This window comes from Sceloporus occidentalis, unplaced genomic scaffold (assembly GCF_023333645.1).
Source record: "Sceloporus occidentalis isolate IW3139 unplaced genomic scaffold, rSceOcc1.0.p SCAF_55, whole genome shotgun sequence".
NCBI classification, from domain to species: domain Eukaryota; kingdom Metazoa; phylum Chordata; class Lepidosauria; order Squamata; family Phrynosomatidae; genus Sceloporus; species Sceloporus occidentalis.
In genome coordinates, this window is record NW_028317035.1 from 4,626,182 (window position 1) to 4,644,250 (window position 18,069).

Below are 18,069 nucleotides of genomic sequence, written 5' to 3' on the forward strand. Positions count from 1 at the left end.
GTTCAGAGTATAGTTGAAGGATGGAATAATCTTATTTTCCTTGCACGTCACTCTGTACTTCCCCACTTTGTGAAATCCTCCACTGACTCCTTATCACCTTAAATTACTTAAATAACTTACCTGCCACTACCTCTCCCCTTTCTCCATGCCTTATGTTTCTCCTCATCCCATTCCCTCTAGGTTGGAAGTGGAGAGTTGAGTGAGTGTATTTAGAGATGAGTAAGGAGATGTAGTGGAGTCACTATGAAGAACTTTAAAAGTCAGGATTTGGGAATGAATCCTAAAGCACACCGGCAGCCAGTAAAGAGAGGTGTTAGTAAAGTGATGAGCGAGGAAGATACATCTGGCAGCAGTGTTCATGGTGTATTCTAGAAGGGCAAGATAAGTAAGAGGGAGACTGGATAAGACAGGGTTACAATAGTCAAGGTGGCAGTTATGAAAGGACAAATACAGGCAATGTCTTTTTAGATTTGGGATATGGGGAGTGAATGAGGTCTGAATCAAGGGTGACACCAAGGCAGGGGAAATGGTTGCATGAGTGCATTGAGGTATGGAAGATAAGAAGTTTAGTTTTGTTGGGATTACGTTTTAGAAACATGCAAACGTCTGGTTAGAGACAAAGGGAAGGAAGTTAGTTGCATGATCGAGATCAGGAGAGGATAGGTAGAACTGGGTGTCATCGGCATATAGGTGATATTGAAAGCCAAATGTTGAGATGAGTTTGCCAAGTGAGGTAGTGTAAAGTGAGAACAGAAGGGGTACCCCGCCTAAGAGGGGAAGTGTTGAGGGGAAGGAGATGCTGACGGTAAGAGAGTAGTGTCATGGAGACCAAGATCATGATGACTTTTTAGGAGAAGAAGGTGGTTCACAGTGTCAAAAGCAGCAGAAAGGTCCAGTAAGGATTAGCATAGAGTAGCACCCTTTGGGTTTAGCAGTGAAGAAGTCATTCAACTCAAAATGAGGAATTTGAGTTAAGAAACTGTTAGCTGTTAAACAATTATTTCAAGAAGCTTGGAGGCTACAGGAAGTAGAGAGATGGGTTGGTAGTTGGACAAATCAGTCATGTCCAGAGAGGGCTTTTCAAGATAGGAGTTATGGTAGAATGCTTGGAGGATGGGACAGATCCAGTAGAGAGGAAGGTTGAAGATATAAGCTAGTGAAGGGACAAGAGTACATGAGAAAGACTGGGTAACAATGAGAAGGGATCGGATCAAGGGGGCATGTGGTTGGAGAAGAAAAAAAGGAGAGCGTGGACACAGTCTTCTGTATTGAGAAAATCAGTTTAATGCAGAAGAGGAAGAAGAGATCCGTGTATGGGAGGGTTTTGCGTCAAAAGGATGGCAAGGGCAGAAGGGTGATGGCTGTGCAGATATATAACATCACATCACATGTAGCAGGAACCCAGCATGAAGAGCAGAGTAGCGGGAACCTCATGAAACTAGAGGTAATATACGTGTGATCTACACTGAATTAGTAGCAGGAAAAATAATGAATGCATTTAAATTCAGATATGATGTATACTTATATCATACGCTGGATATCTTTTCCTGTGTTATACGTTTCTGTGCAGAAAAAAATTCTCTCCTTCTGTTTCCCAGGAACATTCTGCAGTCATTAAATTTACTTTCATTTCAAGCTGAATTTTAATTTCTCTGCTCCAAAGCCATGGAATATTTACCAGAGCTATATGAAATATTTCAAGGAGAGGTAAACATCTTACTGAATTATCTGTTCATTTATTTATACTGTGTGAAAAAAAATGTCCTAGTGCATGGTAAGCACAGTTATGCAATGCATTTTTTAAACCAAATGTATATTTTAATCCGTCCACACCTTTTTTTTTTTGTGTATATATATATATTATTTAATTGTAGCAATAAGTTATGTAGTCTGTCTGTACATGATATAATTATAGGTAGGAAGCCTTTTTTCTCTTTGCTTTATACTATATTTTCACTATATTGGCTTTTTATCCAAAAACAAAAATGCACAGTGCAAAAAATATTCAGTCAAGTTAATAAACTATACTGACCAGTAGAGGGAGCCATAGCAATAGCTCAATTGTACAAAGTGCAAGGGTTTTTGGTATCATAAACATGTTTGTTTAGTTTTTTTTGGTAAGATCATGGACAACTGGATATATTGGTATGACACCCTATTAACTATTTGTTACATTGACTGGCTGTGTTTGTGTCCAGGGCTTGCTATTCGTGCGTATAACCCTTACCATCACATCTACAATTATACAATTGTGTTTGTCTGTAGGTTGCATCTGTGACAGAATATGGTGCTTTTATTAAAATTCCAGGATCCCGAAAGCAAGGTGAGCACATCTAAATGGCAAATTATTGGTTCAGTTATTTTTATAATGGGAAAAACTGTTTTTCCTATTAATGTTATGGTTGGCTCTTATTTAGGGCTTGTTCATAAGACACACTTGTCATCTACTCGGGTGGATCGACCTTCAGAAGTACTGGATGTTGGTGAAAGAGTATGGGTAAAGGTTATTCGTCGAGAGGTATGTGCACCTTTCCTGTGAAGCATTTTTATTACACAGTGCCATTGTCAAGAACATATGTCTCCAATAAACCTAGCACAAAGAAACGATCCACTCTGTAGTTTTTTCTGAGTGATTGGCTTCCAGTAGGTCAGAGTGGATAGACATGCATTCGTAATATGGTCTTGATATTTACAGAAAAAAGTAATGCTTTATAGCCATGATACTAACTTTAGCTTATAAACAAGCACCAAAACGTTTTGCGATGGTGCCAGAATGGCTTTTAATCGCGTAGGCTACAGCTGGCGACCAATTGACGAATCTTGATGAATTTTCAGAAAGTTTGCAAGTTTGTTTTCGTCAGTTTCATCAGAGATGGCCCTCTGTTGTAAAGTTTGTATGAAGAGGAATGAATAAGTATTACATATGATTATTTTATGCATTGGATGTTATCTGGCAATTCACTTACAGTAGTTGTGTGTTTTGCAAGTTAAAACCTATAGAAAGCATGGGAGGATTTCAGATGTGGCTTGTTTTGTTTTTTTCTTTCTTTCTAGGCAGTAGACGGGAAGGAAAAAATTGCTCTATCCATGAAAGTTGTTCATCAGGGAACTGGGAAAGACTTGGATTCAAACAATGTAGTGCTTGAGTAAGTCGATTACTTAAGTTATCCTCTCGTGTAATATTTGCTAAACTGGGTGAAGCAGCCAAGCCAGACCTTCATAATATATTACATTTGTGAGACAGACATTTTCTCACCTTAGCTATGCATTATGCAGTGCCAGATAAGACCTATTTACAGGAGAAGCTCACTGGGGTTGGCTCTCCATAATGCAGAGAGAATTGAAATGTTAAAATTACTGCCCGACTAATGTCTAAAAATGATGTTAAGATTTTGGTAATACGCTAGTGTATATTTCTGTTAAATATCTAATTTGTCATTCATGTGCGCCTAACCAGTAGTGTCCCCTCACAGACAGGATGAGAGGAAGAGGAGGGAGTTCAGAGACTACAGCAGTCAGAAGATCACACTGGAAGCTGTGCTGAATACGGTGTGCAAGAAATGTGGTTGCAAAGGTTGGTACCAGATATGTATGTTTTAAGATTTTACAGTTTCACCCGTTTCCCAAGTCTTGGGTTGTTGGTTCTGCCATACTAGCAGATATATTGCAAAAATAGACAGATAGAAATATAAGCGTGAGGGCACCTTAGTCTGTCTGCCAATAACACCCACAACCCATGTGTGTGCATCTTTACCCCACTAGGTGCGACTGCTAATTACTACTGTGGATTATTTCTTTTTTGTAGGTCATTTTGCCACAGACTGCTTTATGCAGCCAGGAGGGACAAAGTACAGTTTGGTACCCGATGAGGATGAAGTTGGGTGTGAAGACTCTAAGCCAACTAAGAAGAAAGAGAAGGTAATTTCTGCTGTTTGCTCTGCACAGAGGTTTTTTGTAATGGTGATTTCTGCATAGAAGTGGCACTTCTCATCTTCTCCCACCACTCCAATCTGCATCAAATGCACTTTTCTCTCTCTCTCTTCCTGAATCTTGCCTTCAGTTGAAAAACTAAACTGGCACATCCCCACAAATCCCACCTCTTACCTGTTATCCTCCACTTTTTTCAGATGATTTCAAAGCTAACCCTGGTCCCCCTATTCTTAACTCCTCTGGTCCTGGTTTTTTTTATAAGAAACCAAACATCTGCATTGACGCAAACATGTAACACCAGTACCCCTTCTCTTGCTTTTGTCAAACCACCGCAACATTTTACTGAAACCTCCCTCCTGTCTTTTTACACTACCTCTTCTCTTAGTGGCCTGCATTTCTGTGACACCACCCAATTTGAAGACAGACAGGGAGGGGGCGTTGCTATTCATCTCTCTACCCATTCAACATTTTTTTTTGTTTTGCAAAAACATTTTTGCCACCAATTCCATCTCTCTCTCTTCCTTTTGAAGTTCACTCTCTCACCTCTCTATTTGCCATGAGTGTGATGGTGACTTAAAGCTCCCTGCTCCTTTATCACAATATACTGTTCACTTTGCTGCATAGCTTTATCTCCTCTACAGTACCCATGCTAATGATGTGTGGCTTGACTTCCCCTGCTCTTTCTAAACTGTTGTCCCTCACTACCTCCTTTTGGTCTTTTTTCAGTGGACCATACCCCCCCACACACACATTGTGACCAGGTTGACCTGGTCTTCTCTTACCTCTGTACTGTTTTCTACTTCTGAAACACCCAATTTTCTCTGACCATCACATTGTAACCTGCAACCTTGCCATAACCCTCCCTCCTCTCAATAGATTGCAAGCTTGCTAGAGCAGGGCCCTCTTCTTCTTCTGTACCATTGCACCACTGGTTGTCTGTTCTCACTTTCTGATCTCCAACTATTATAGCCAACAATAACTACTTTCAGTATGTCCAGCTCAGGATAACTAGTGTGCTTAACTCAGTTCTGTTTTTATGCTTTAGGATAAAGAAAAAAAGAGAAAAAAACATAGAGTTAAGCCAGACTCTGACGACGATAGCTCAGATTCAGACAGTTCATGTTCTGAATCATCAAAAAAAAGAAGGCGGCATAATGACAAGAAGGAGAAAGTGTCAAAAAAGAAAAAAAAGAGAAAGCACAAGAAACACAAACACAGAGATGATTAGTTTGTTGCCTTTGCACTCAAACTGTTATATAATCACATATTTTGGACTCTGATGCCAACTAGCCAAGTCTTGGCTGCAAACTGATTTTCTTTAATATCCTTGCATATAACTTGCCTCAGCCACTGTTTGTTTTCTTTTTAGGAGCTGGCATAAGTCAATAAATAAGTCCTAACAATACATCTGGAGAGCATAAATTCAATTATTTGCCTTCTTAGACTGGCTTTAACAGGGCAATCAAAAGCTTGCTTTATCTATTTATAGATTTGACTTTGTCTGGAAACAGTTTCACTGAATGACCAGTAGTGTTTTTTTTCCCTTACCTGGCTCCTGCAAGTTGACACCTGTCAATAACCAGTGTCGGATATTCTTCTCATGCCTGCGCATGTACAGCATGTTTCTGCTCTCCTAAAGTATTCTCCCCTAGCAACTGAGTTCAGATGCATCTGTGCCAAACACCCTGCTAGATGCATTAACCAAGCTTAAGTGTCTGACAGGGTGTTTGTAGGAGAATGAGAACATTCACAATACTTTTTTCTTGAGAATAAAAAAAATCTCAGATCCATGTGTGCCAATTAATGTAATTGTAAATAAAGTCTAATTTCTGTTGTTATGTAGTAATGCCTAGAAATCCTTGAATCAAATTCAGACATTTCTTTAACTTACTTTTTAAAACGTTTCTACAATACTTTTCAAAATACGGTAAACACCGCAGACAAAAAGCTAATTTAGAAAGCAAAGGTGTTTTCAACTGTTTACAAATGGTAGCACCATATATGTACAAATTGAAAGTAGGAAAAAAAATATACACTATTGAACAGGGGTAACTGACCCTAGGAAAGTTGATATAAAAATGGTTTAGAGTTACACATTTAAACAAGGTTAAAAAACAATAATACATAAAACAATTCAGCTCATTATTTTTATTGAATAGACAGCTGTACAAAATAAACAAGACAGACATAAGTCAGCATTTAACCAATTAACTGACCACACTTAATCCTTTCCTAACTTGTATACAGCAACTCATGCCAAAGCCCAGCACTTTTAACTCTGGTATTTCAGGGGTAGAAAATTAGCCACGCCACTGAAACTTGAGGGTGTTGATGAAGATTATTTTCTTTTAATGTTAATACGAACAACTGGCATTTGCTTTCAATGCACTGCTCTGATTTTTCTTTTTTGCAATTGTAGATTTATTGACAGGTCATGTTTCTAGCAATTTTTGCCCAAAATGGAACAGTCACCAGGAACATCCCATTAGCTGTTTTGGTGACTGCACCACTTATAACACATAACATCACATTTGCCCTTTCTATAAATACATGTTTGTAGCACATCCCAAGAACATTTGCCTTTCTATTAGGGTGACAATTTTGCTTTTAAGAGAGTTGCCAGGAAAATGCATAGGACAATGGTAGTTTTAATAAATCCCTGGTTAGAAAGTGGATTTTGTCATCCTCGTCTGGATTAGATGAGGATTTCACCTTCCTAAACATTATCCCCTATATGCTAACATAAAATATAATCTCTCATTTCACATTATTTCTGATGATGTACCTAAAGACGGTAGCAGGGATTTAACTTTCAAACTGTATTACAAAGCTGGCAAAAGTGTTTTTAAGTAGTGATGGGTGCTGGTTATTTTGCATAATGTAGCCTTCGGCCCATGATTATGCAGATATCTGATGAATTCATAAGCTACTAGCATCAGATGTCTGCACCTTCTGCAGGAGGCTGTCTTTGGCACAACTGTACAGAAATTATCACGTCATCTGTAAATGCTGCATCCATAATATGTACCAATCTTTGTATAACCTGTTTGAGCTCTAGGACAAAAATGTTTGGCGAATTTTATGAACAGATACAAATTCATCATAAAACTTGATAACTCAAAATGGTTCTTGTTAGAAGGCTTGTGGCAGGTCCTCAGGCTCTTTCGTAGTGACGTGTGCTAACCACATCTCCCAACGTCAGGGTCTGTAGACACAAAACAAAAGTGTAGTATTATATTATCAACCAGGTTGTAGATTTATAATTACAAACTTTGTTTTAGCCATGTGCAGACTATTTTAGTACATTGAAACAAAACAGAACTTAAGAGTTAGTGTAATTAGTAAACAGGAAACATGTTCTACTAGTATTTTCAAATTAAAGTCAATAGAATGCCAAAATCAGATGTAAATGAAAAACTTAACTACCATATTTGCTCGATTATAAGACAAGGTTTTTTTCAGACCTCAAATAGAAGTCTGACTATGAGACTAAAATCCAGATCCCCCGCAGCGCTGGGGACCTGGATCCTCCTGTCTGGTACCCCCCCCAACTTATCTACGAGATTCGCATAGGCAACTTCCGCTGCAGCCGGAAGGAGGTGAAGTTAGCAGCGGGGGTTGTCTGCGTCTATCGCGCAGACCTTCCTCGACTGTCAGAGAGGAGAGTTCCCCGCACCGCTGCAGAGAATTCTCTCTGACAGTCGGAGGGTGTATGCGCCTTAATGCCACTCTGCCTCCAGAAATGCCTTTTAACTCTCTATACGCCACTCTGCCTCCTGAAATGCTTTATACCTCCCTATATGCCACTCTGCCCCATAATATGCCTTTTAACCCCCTAAATACCAGAGTGGCATATAGGGGTAAAAGGCATTTCTGGAGGATGGGTGGCACATAGGGGGTCAAAAAGGCATATCATGGGGCACAGTGGCATATAGAGGGTTAAAAGGCATATCATGGGGCATAGTGGCATTTAGAGGGTTAAAAGGCATATCATGGGACACAGTGGCATATAGGGGGTATAAGGCATTTCTGGGGCAGAGTGCCAAGCCTGGGGGCAGAGGTGCATAACTTGGGCGCCGCTTGGAAAATAAAAGAAAATAAAAACAAAAAAAAATATTTTTCTCAATCATAGCTTTTATTTAAAAAAAATAGTTTACATAGTTTACATGAATTAACATTTACTAGTAAAACTTTTTCTATAGGGTCGTCTTATATTCAGGCTTTTTCTTTTTTTTTTCTAAATTAATATTCAGATTTTTGGGGGTCGTCTTATAATCAAGCAAATACAGGTTTATACATATTTGATCTATACATTAGAAATATGGCTAGCACATAGATTCACTGTATTTTTTACTGCCCCTATATAATGCTTACACAACATTTCATATAAACAAAAATGTTATAAGCACTAAGCAGCATTCCCCTGAGGAGAAACTTTGCTACCTTATGCATCAAGTGCTAGGTTACCATATTGATGCAACAATATAATACATGATCCCAGAATGTCCCCACAGTGCAGTGGGCACGTTTAGTATGGTACCCCACAATACCCTATCACTGTCTGTTTTAAAGGGTAGGGTGTCATTGTCATAGAAGAGATACATATCTATATACACATATAGTATATACACCAATCAGCCATAACTTTATGACTACTGACAGGTGAAGTGAATAACACTGATAATATTATCATGGCACCTGTCAGTAGGTGAGATATATTAGGCAGCAAGTTAACATTTTGTCCTCAAAGTTGATGTGTTAGAAGCAGGAAAAATGGGCAAGCATTAGTGACTTTGACCAGGGTAGACAACGGGGTCAGAGCATCTCCAAAACTGCTGGTCTTGTGGGGTGTTACTGGTCTGCAGTGGTCAGTACCTATCAAAAGTAGTCCATGAAATGAATAGCGGTGAACTGGCGACAGGGTCATGGGTGGCCAAGGCTCATTAATGCAAAGGCTGGTCTGTGTGGTCAAATCAACAGAAGAGCTACTATAGCTCATATTGCTGAAAAAGTTATAATAGAAAGGTGTCAGAACACAGTTTGTTGTGTATAGGGCTATGTAGCCACAGACCAGTCAGCGTGCCCATGCTGACCCCAGTCCGCTGCCGAAAGCATCTACAATGGAGAAAACAGGGCACCAGGATGCACTGTGGGAACAAGGCAAACCAGAGGAAGCAGTGCAATGCTTTGAGCAATGTCCTGCTGTTCATATTGATGTTACTTTGGCACTTACTACCTACCTAAGCATTGTTGCATACCATGTACACCCTTTCATGGACACGGTATTCCGTGATAGCATTGGCCCATTTCAGCAGGCTAATACACTCTGCCATAATGTTATGGCTGATTGGTGTACAAATACCATTTTTCTTAAAGGTCAAGCAGTTTGAAGTAGTTTCAACCGGATAGCTGTGTAAACAGGTGAGTCATTGTTTTTAAGTAAACTCAAATTTTTAACAACCTGCACACAAGCTCAGGAGTTAAGGTCAGCACACAGGTAGATTCTCATAGGGTTCCCCCCAAAAATATGTCTTTAGTGGAAACTAACTGCTGGTTCTTGAAATTGGGTATTATTGAATAGTGTTTTAAAAAACTCTTTATTAACAATTCTTTTTTTTCTTTTTTTTTTTTTTTTTTTACAAAAAACCCTAAAGCACCAAGGAGTTAAAACTTGATCAGTCCTCAGACCCACTTGCTCCATCGTTACAAACATTCCAATCCTGTACACTAAGACAATGAATGATGTGTGATCAGCTTCACATTTAACACCCCAATGTGAAGGCTAATCTGCTGGCAGTCCCATCATACAGGGAAACTGACAGCTAGGATAAATGCTAGTTGTAATTTCTTTAGGTAATTCCAATGTTGGAAGCTATGACCTGTATTACAAATAGAACCATGTACTCAGACCAGAAGGTCTGTAATGTTAAGGGGTTCTGAGCACAGGTCTAGCAACACAAGTATCTAGCTGCAGCCTCACTAGCAGTCAGCACAATATAAAAGGTTTAAGTAATCACACAGTACTAGGAAGGAATGTGTACTTCTGGTATTTCCCCTTGTGTACCAACAGGAGTGGGCATTACATAAGTATTATGGGTTGACAAGATGGAGAGAGAAGGATTCATATTTTAAATAGTGAGTGGCATGTGCCCACATCCCAGGACAGGAATGTAGAAATGTGTTATTAAAACGTTATGCTCTACCAATTAATGTATACACCCAACAACCTATTTCATGGACTGCCTTCTTACAGACGCCATGAGCAGTGCCTTTCCCGCTTGCGGTCAGTTTATTACTACTGCCCAATATTTATACAACACCAACAGGTTCTGCAGATCTGTACAATAAATAATGTACATATAAATGAAAGATGAGATGCCACAGCTGGAGTGCCCATGCACAGAAACTTCCTGGCAAAACCTAGCATTTCACTCAAAGAAACACTATGCTTTAGAGAAGGCAACAGAACAGAAGGAAAAAAAGAGAGCTATGTCTGATTATTTAAGATAATATTTCCACCAGCATGGGTGTCGATCTTGGAGACAAAAATACATCAAGACTTATCGACAATTACTATGTATTTTCAAGTACAGGATAACTGGTTCTGTGGAAACCATATCACTATATTGTTACAGTGATGCTCTTACCACTGATTTATTAAAACACACACTTTAAATACAGCATGAACCAATGTGTTCTCATATAGTACAAAGCAGTAAAATCTAAATGCACTGCAATTGTACTAGTTGTATACTTCTCTTAAATTGGATATAGATTTACTCACCAGTGTAAGCTTGTCTCCATTGGCCTCTCTGACTAATATGGTCTCCTTACCATCCCACTTCTGCAAGTGCTTCAACTTGCCATCCTCCAGCGTGACCAAGGACTGTAAAAGATGTTTGTTGTGTCAGAGGCACAATAGATTGTCTGGGACTTAATGTCCATTATCATTTCAACAGTTAAGGTCTCTTAAGAAATTAAGTAATGACCTGTCATAACACTATCAGCACAAGCTAGGAAGCCACTATTACCTTATCTGATCTCTAATAAGATCTTATAGTGGATAATACCTTTTCATGCTTCTACTTCCTGCATTATGGAGAATGATAGGTCTTGCTGATCCTGGTGGGTTTGGCCAATGAATTAGAGGTGCCAGGGAGTTGCCATATTAATGCTTATAGTGCACCTCTATACTTTCACTGTAGAAGCTGAGAAAAGGTTTACCTCACTCTTTAATTTGATAAAAAAATCTCGATTTGGTTTATGTATTTATTGGTCATTTTTAGCAGCAACCTTGGAATTTTAATATGTATGTCTTTTATGCTTTTTAAGTTGTGCACTCCCCCTTTTGTATATTTTTTGTGCCAATGAACAAATGAGGCTTTACTTCTATACCACCACTCAATAATGATTCTAAAGTATATACTTATGATAATATATCAATAAATGATCACTTAAATCGAATATTGTTAAACATTTTGACACGATGTGAAAATATAGATGTTTTAATTATATATCAGTGTATAGGATGGAGCAAGGCCAAGCTAAGTCTAAGCAGTATAAACACTAAGTTAGACCAATTCCTTCCCCAAGCATACAAAGGGGTAGGCATCAACATTGCTCATGGTGGACATCTACTGGAGTCTGTGCTGGACAAATTCATAATGTTCTATGGACCCTCACAAACTTCCACTGACACTTTTCCTATCTCTGAGCATATATTTGAATCCAAAAAACATTTGATTCATAGCTTAGTAAGCCAACCAACCAAACTTTCCAGCTTGTATCATCCCTTGAAAAATAGTTTCCATTTCAAAACATCAGCAATATTCAGCTCCGTTAATTTCCAGCTCCTGTGACCTCACAGGATAAATCTGTCTTGGCCACAGTTGCTATTCTGACTGCTGACTTGCTGGTGTATTTTTTAAAGGGACTATGAAAAAAAATCTGTAAAATTCACACATATATGTGCAAAAAAAAAAAACAATGTACAAAACACTGGTTAAATAACTTGCTGTATGTATTGTAATGGTTATTAAAAGCTAATTTAACTAACTAATTTTTGTTTGCAAAGAATTTCCCACACTAATAAAAACATGGATTGCTCTTCTCAAGTAAACACATATGAATTGAAAGCAAATCCAGAGTGCCTTTCTTCATTTTTCTTTGAATAATTAAATATGTTGAGCTGGTAACGTGAGACAGAGCACCTGGAGTTTTATCTATTGATACTTGTTGAAAACACTGTAAACCAAGAGATTGTGGACCTCCAAACTTAATCAAGACTTTTTTCTTTTTGGATGACATTATTTATTTTCCTTATTGTTGACCACCTTTAGCAGGGAGTCTTGCTGTAAATACTTTGCTACTGGTTTTGAATATTTATCTAACACCAAATTGATAGGGATATCTCCAACACAGTACAGTATATGCCTAAATTGGAGAGCTCTTTCCATTGCATTTAACCCTCGAAGCGTTTTGAAATGCATATTGCGGAGTTTGCACACAGCTGATAGACTCTATGCACTGGTTAATACTGGAATGATTCAAGTAGGAGGAACCATATTTCTAATGATCATGTTCCTAATTTTTTTCTAACTTCTTTTGATCAACTATATTTAATTAAATGTTTATGTAGGAAATGTTTGATTTCCTTGATTGACATTACCAATGCACTTGTGCTGAATTATTAAGGAAAAAACACTTGATCCTTGATTCACTATTTCAATGAATTCATTTTTTTTGTTAATAATTTAGAGGCTATAATGAATTAATTAACCTGATTATCATGGACTGTGAACATGAATTAAATAGCCAAATCAGTTATTTAATACTACAGTGGATTGATTACTTTTTTCTTCTACAATTATGAAGATATTAACATTTTTTTTCTTTAAAAAAAGGGAAGACATGATTATATATATCAAAATTAAATTTGCAACTAAATAATAAAAATGGGTTATGAAAAGCAAACAGGTCTCACCTTGCATTTTCGATCATCAGCAGTGGTTTCATCAAATTCCTCATTGAGTTTGAATCTAACCTCTGTACTCTTGAAGGTACTTTGTGTCTGGAGAACAATGCGGTCCCCATCCAGGCTTATTATAGTTGTGGGTTTGGTGACATTTCCTATCTGTCTTGTGGCAAATCCCACACCTGAAGATACAGACCACAGTGAAGTTAGGCAAAAAAAACAACCCTGAACATTTGACCACATTTACTTGAGTATCAGATACAATGTAATGGGCAAAATAACAGTTTCAGTCTTTAGTCTTCTTCATTGTAGTCAATCTTAAATTTTGTAATCGATGTTGATTCATTGTAGTCTCTTTATATTTGACAGGCCAGTGTTACTTGATATATATTCCTTTTAACAGCCAGGTATATTAAAATAAACTCAACATTTAAATTGAGAATATGCATAACGAGTATATGAGAACATGCAAAACATTCCAACGTGTCCATTAAACGGCAAATAGAAACAGAAAATTTGGCAGCAGATATAAACCATTCAGCCTATCTTGTCAGCCAACTTTTCCTGATATAAAACTCAGGTCTTAATCAGTCCTTGATCTTGTCTTAGATTCATAATTGCTTTATGCATATCCCATGCATGTTCTCTTACTGTATTGGCCTCTCCTACCTCTGGTGGAAGGCTGTTCCATTTATCTACCACATCTCCTCCAAGCTATCCATTCCCTTTGTTCTTCATGCAAACCATTCATCATTTTGGTAGCTCTCTTTTCAACTCTCCCCAAATGTACTTAAATCACCTGCCATTTGGCTCGTTCCATCAGGAATGTCTACCCTATTGGAGACCTTTATATCATCTGAAAAAAGGCATACTATGCCATTAGGATTTTCTGTAATATCGCTAAGAAAAGTATTAACAAGTATGGGTCCCAATATAGATCCTTCAGGAACCCCGCTAGTAACAAGATCTTCCTCTGGGTAAACACCAGCAGAAATGCTAGCAGAAAAGACAATGCATAGTACCTGATGACATAAGGGCGGCCGATGGCTGGAGGACTAGAAGCTTCTCCCAACTAACAAGTAACTCCTTAAATGAGCAATCATGCCCATCTTTTATAGGAATGACTATACAAACCAAGTTTGATACACTGTCATTGTGCTTGTCATTCTGTTGCTTTAAACCAAGAGATTGTGGACATCCTGGCATCACTGGTCCAGTGAATGACCTGTCTTAATCAGGCATACCAAATCTCTACGCATGCACAGACACTGAGAAAAGGGAAGCATTTTGAACAGACTGACGTGATGACTGATGACATTTATGCAGACCTGGATAGTGTTATCAAGTAGGAATACAATGCAGGGCAGAGACTGGGTAGACTTGTTACAATCGGACATCAGTCATATTTTTCCAGCCTTGCATATGACCTGTCCTTTTTATAATCATATCTATGCAGTGTGCTATCACTAAAGCAGCTCAACGCCTTGTGGCTACCACTGCATTCCAAGGGACTAGAAAACCTTAACTGCATTAAAACTGCAGACACTGAATATTGTTGCTTCAGGGAGCTGAGTAAAATTCAACTTCTAAGGATTTACTAACCTGGTGCTGGATGCAATCCAAGGAACAGAGTCGTTGCTGGGAATTGCCACGCATTATAAAACATGTAAAATATTTTAATATCAACTCAACGCCAGTTCTGATGTCTATAATAACGTCCTTAGGCCAGTGCAAATGTTACTATATTATTGAGTGTTCGGAATGTCAAACAGCATGTGAAGGTGCCTTACACCAAAGCTATAACGTTCAAAGCAGACTCGTGCTACAAGCTTGTAGTGATATTAGCTTGTATGGCTTAATGCATGTGCTGATTTGTATTACCCCAATAAACTGTGATTTTTACCGGGAGAATTCAAAATTCCTTTAAGTAAATCGCACTGTAAAATCTAAAACTTACAGTTCTATACATTAAAAATACCATGTTAGCGGACATGTTATTAACATAAAGATAGATTGCCATCTTTCCAAAGCATTCACCTTCAGCCTGTTTTCATTCACCTTCATCACAATGTCAAGAGCATAGTGAAATTAAATGTTATTCCAATACATGTGACTCTTGGCAAAGCCCCACTCTAGCGTTCCTGGCAAGAAGAAGAGGTCAACAGAGAAAATACTTCACACAGCGTACTCACGTTTAGAATCGGTCACGCGTCATTACGACAAATTAACATTTAAAAGTTGCCTTTTCTGTCCTGACTGGCAGTAGTAGTTAATTCTTATTATTATCTTAGTGGTTTATGTATAGATCTCTATTTACTTCTTCCTCATAAAATAACGATCTCATAAAACACTAAAATTCCACAGAAATAAAGTCATATAAAACCTATGCGGAGGACATCACTGCAACTGATCATTTTTTGAAGAAACTAAAAAGCACAACAAGCGTAGTTTATGCATATAACTACACACTACTTAAAACCTGTGAGTGTTCCCAATTGTTTTTGAGGACCACATATTTTTTATATTGTTTCTTTGAATGATCTCAGATTTTCAGTTGCCTTAATTTACCTTCAATAAAACATTTGCAGAAGTCAATAAACCTAAAGAGGGAACCTGTGACATATTAAGAGATTATGAGGCACTGCATTATATTCTATGAATGCTGGCCACCTAAACCATATCACAGACCACTAAAGACTCTTGGACCTCTATGGCTATATCCATATTGTGTCAGACGTCAATTACAATAAAAAAATATATATACACCAGGGGGATAGGTTTAGTATAATGAAGTTCATTCAGAATATAAGTGACAAATCAGCACATCACAAAGTGGATAGCCAACAATCATCTCCTACTTATGTGATATCAAGGCAATCCACCCAGTCCAGAGTGACTGACTGTTAAACTGTGTTTCAGGGTTTTACACTGTCCAAGTAAAGACTTGGGCACAGAATTAAAGAATCAACTAATACAACATAGACAGTGTTGGACACCAAACACATAAAGTGATGCAGCTATAGAGGAAACCACACACAAGTATAAAACATACTATAAAAATTTTTTGTAAAGTAAATTGAAGCCCCAAAACGTATGAGAAAAAAAACATTTAATCAGTCTTGTTTAGTCCTTCACTGGCCTGTACAGTCAACTTGTTGCAGCATTACTTCCGAGATGTACAAACCAACATTAAATTAGTTTAAAAATAAATACATTGATTCAGTATCTGACAAACACTACCTATCACCGTGAAGCTCAATAACTTAATCCAAGGTTCCTTTTAGATTACTTTTGTGTCAACACACAGTTCTTAGCCAAACAAAAAAAATATGAAAGCCACATTCTGTCGAAGTAACGTATTGGCAACAGAATATATTCATGACACACACAGAATGTATGATATTATATATCACGCAGTTTCCCACAACCTCAAGTATTTGTCCAAGGTCACATTATTCCTATTGGTTTAACATCTAACCTTGTACAGTAGATATAACCAATCACCTTTAGAGTAAAAGTTATATCACACCAATATATAACATAATACATAAGAAGTTGGTGATAACTGGGTAATGTTAAACATAATGGGAAGGTAAAGTTGAAAAAACACAGCGCTATGAACATACATTTTGCTGAATAAGCAGAGGCTGAAAAACTAGGGATTGTGTCTGGAAATTCAGGAAAGGATGTCATTGCATGATATAGTTTTAATTATCCATTTTATAAAAATTATCTGTATGCATCCTGAAAACACATAAATCACATAAAAGCTGTTTTGCCCAGGGCCCAGAACCCCAAACTCACCAACTATAAGGAACCACTGCAAAAAATAATACAACATATACATAAATATAAATAAATATATATATATCATCATCAATACTGGGTAGGGCACTGTCTAGATTGCTGGTGCTATATAACTAAAGGATAGTAATGAAAAGAATAATTACAATAATCATATATATTATATAGATCGACATATTCTGCTGGCATATAATATTCCTGCTCTGAATTTCACACCGCTGTTTCAGCTCCATCATAAAAATGTTTTCCATAACCTGATCCACTAGTCTATCTATAGTTGTCTAGATCCAGTCCATGTGTGTGTCCTTTTTTATTATCCCCTAAACCTCAGCCTTTCCCTTTGCCCCACAACCTTTGTACCCATGCCTTCTAATTAAACCTGCCTCTCCCTCTTTATAGTAATGGTATATGTAAAGCCAGCGTTTTCTCTCCCTGCTCACTAACACGCCTGTCCACCTCTCTCCCTCTGCATTGCTGCACTCACCCCCCCCACCCCTCTCGCCATGTGCAATCCCCCAGCCCCCTCTCCGAACGGCTTCACCCTAATTCCCCCTCAGAGAGCCCCCCATTCTATTATTTCCCCCCAGTCAAGCCATTCCTTTATCCTTTCTATAATTCCATCACCTCATGCCAATGTCATTTCCTTCATCCTCCTGTCTCATCAAATATTAGCACAAGGTGAGAGATACTGGCGTGCATTTCGCATGCGGGCATTTATTAGAAGATATATATATATATATATATATATATATATACATATATAAATATAGTTACATATATATTTTATGTAAATATTTATCTATATAAGCATTTTCCCCTTCAGTATATGTAGCATTAAACACTCACCGATAGCTTTCATATATTCATCGAAATTCTTGCTCTCTAGGAGCTTCCAGGTTCCTACAAAGCTCTCCACCATAATGAATGAACGCGCCGGCAAGCTGCAGAAAACGGCTCGCGCTCGGCTGTCTCCTCTCCGTATATATAGCTACGAAGCCGACTCTGATCACATGGTGGAAGAACACAGTCTCGTCTGTCACCAAGCGCCTCCCAGCATGAAGACAAGGTTTACAGTTACACTCCATAGCTATCTTCCTACGTTGGAGCCAGCCCAGTGCTCCTCAAGTCTGAGGACACTTGACTGTGTGTTTTAAGGGCAGTGAGTATATTTACCATAGAGCTGAGCGCTGAGTGCATTTAGGATTCCTTTGACATGTTGGTGAGGCCCAAGGTAGTGGGGATGTTTAAAAAGTGTGTCAGCCTGTAAAGTATTAAAATAGCTTAATATACGCCATTTCACATTTCATTGCTGATTTCATGAGACTCCCTGACATTTCTATTACAGTTTGGTACTGTGGGAT

At 38.1% G+C, this 18,069-nt stretch overlaps 2 protein-coding genes across 2 annotated transcripts; one reads left to right on the forward strand and one right to left on the reverse strand.

Moving 5' to 3' along the window:
* The first annotated feature begins 1,665 nt into the window (after positions 1 to 1,665).
* LOC149287962 (zinc finger CCHC domain-containing protein 17-like) lies at positions 1,666 to 5,158 on the forward strand. Its single transcript, XM_089492299.1, has 7 exons — positions 1,666 to 1,707; positions 2,266 to 2,323; positions 2,418 to 2,518; positions 3,055 to 3,146; positions 3,474 to 3,574; positions 3,806 to 3,918; positions 4,976 to 5,158. Exons 1-7 carry the CDS (start codon positions 1,666 to 1,668, stop codon positions 5,156 to 5,158), a joined length of 690 nt encoding a protein of 229 aa, XP_089348425.1.
* A 1,926-nt stretch (positions 5,159 to 7,084) lies between these two features.
* Positions 7,085 to 17,627, reverse strand: LOC149287963 (fatty acid-binding protein, brain-like). Its single transcript, XM_089492238.1, has 4 exons — positions 17,555 to 17,627; positions 12,914 to 13,086; positions 10,715 to 10,816; positions 7,085 to 7,135 (listed from the first exon to the last, which is right to left on the reverse strand). The coding sequence occupies exons 1-4, from the start codon at positions 17,625 to 17,627 to the stop codon at positions 7,085 to 7,087; spliced, it is 399 nt and encodes a 132-aa protein (XP_089348364.1).
* Positions 17,628 to 18,069: the final 442 nt, after the last annotated feature.

Excerpts from the sequence above, each read along its gene's own strand:
- LOC149287962 (XM_089492299.1), top strand. The coding sequence starts at position 1,666 with ATGGAATATTTACCAGAGCTATATGAAATATTTCAAGGAGAG. Across the intron at positions 2,324-2,417 it reads TCCAGGATCCCGAAAGCAAG|GGCTTGTTCATAAGACACAC; the intron begins GTGAGCACATCT and ends GCTCTTATTTAG. Across the intron at positions 2,519-3,054 it reads TAAAGGTTATTCGTCGAGAG|GCAGTAGACGGGAAGGAAAA; the intron begins GTATGTGCACCT and ends CTTTCTTTCTAG.
- LOC149287963 (XM_089492238.1), bottom strand. The coding sequence starts at position 17,627 with ATGGTGGAGAGCTTTGTAGGAACCTGGAAGCTCCTAGAGAGCAAGAAT. Across the intron at positions 13,087-17,554 it reads TGAATATATGAAAGCTATCG|GTGTGGGATTTGCCACAAGA; the intron begins GTGAGTGTTTAA and ends CTGTATCTTCAG. Across the intron at positions 10,817-12,913 it reads CTGATGATCGAAAATGCAAG|TCCTTGGTCACGCTGGAGGA; the intron begins GTGAGACCTGTT and ends CATCTTTTACAG.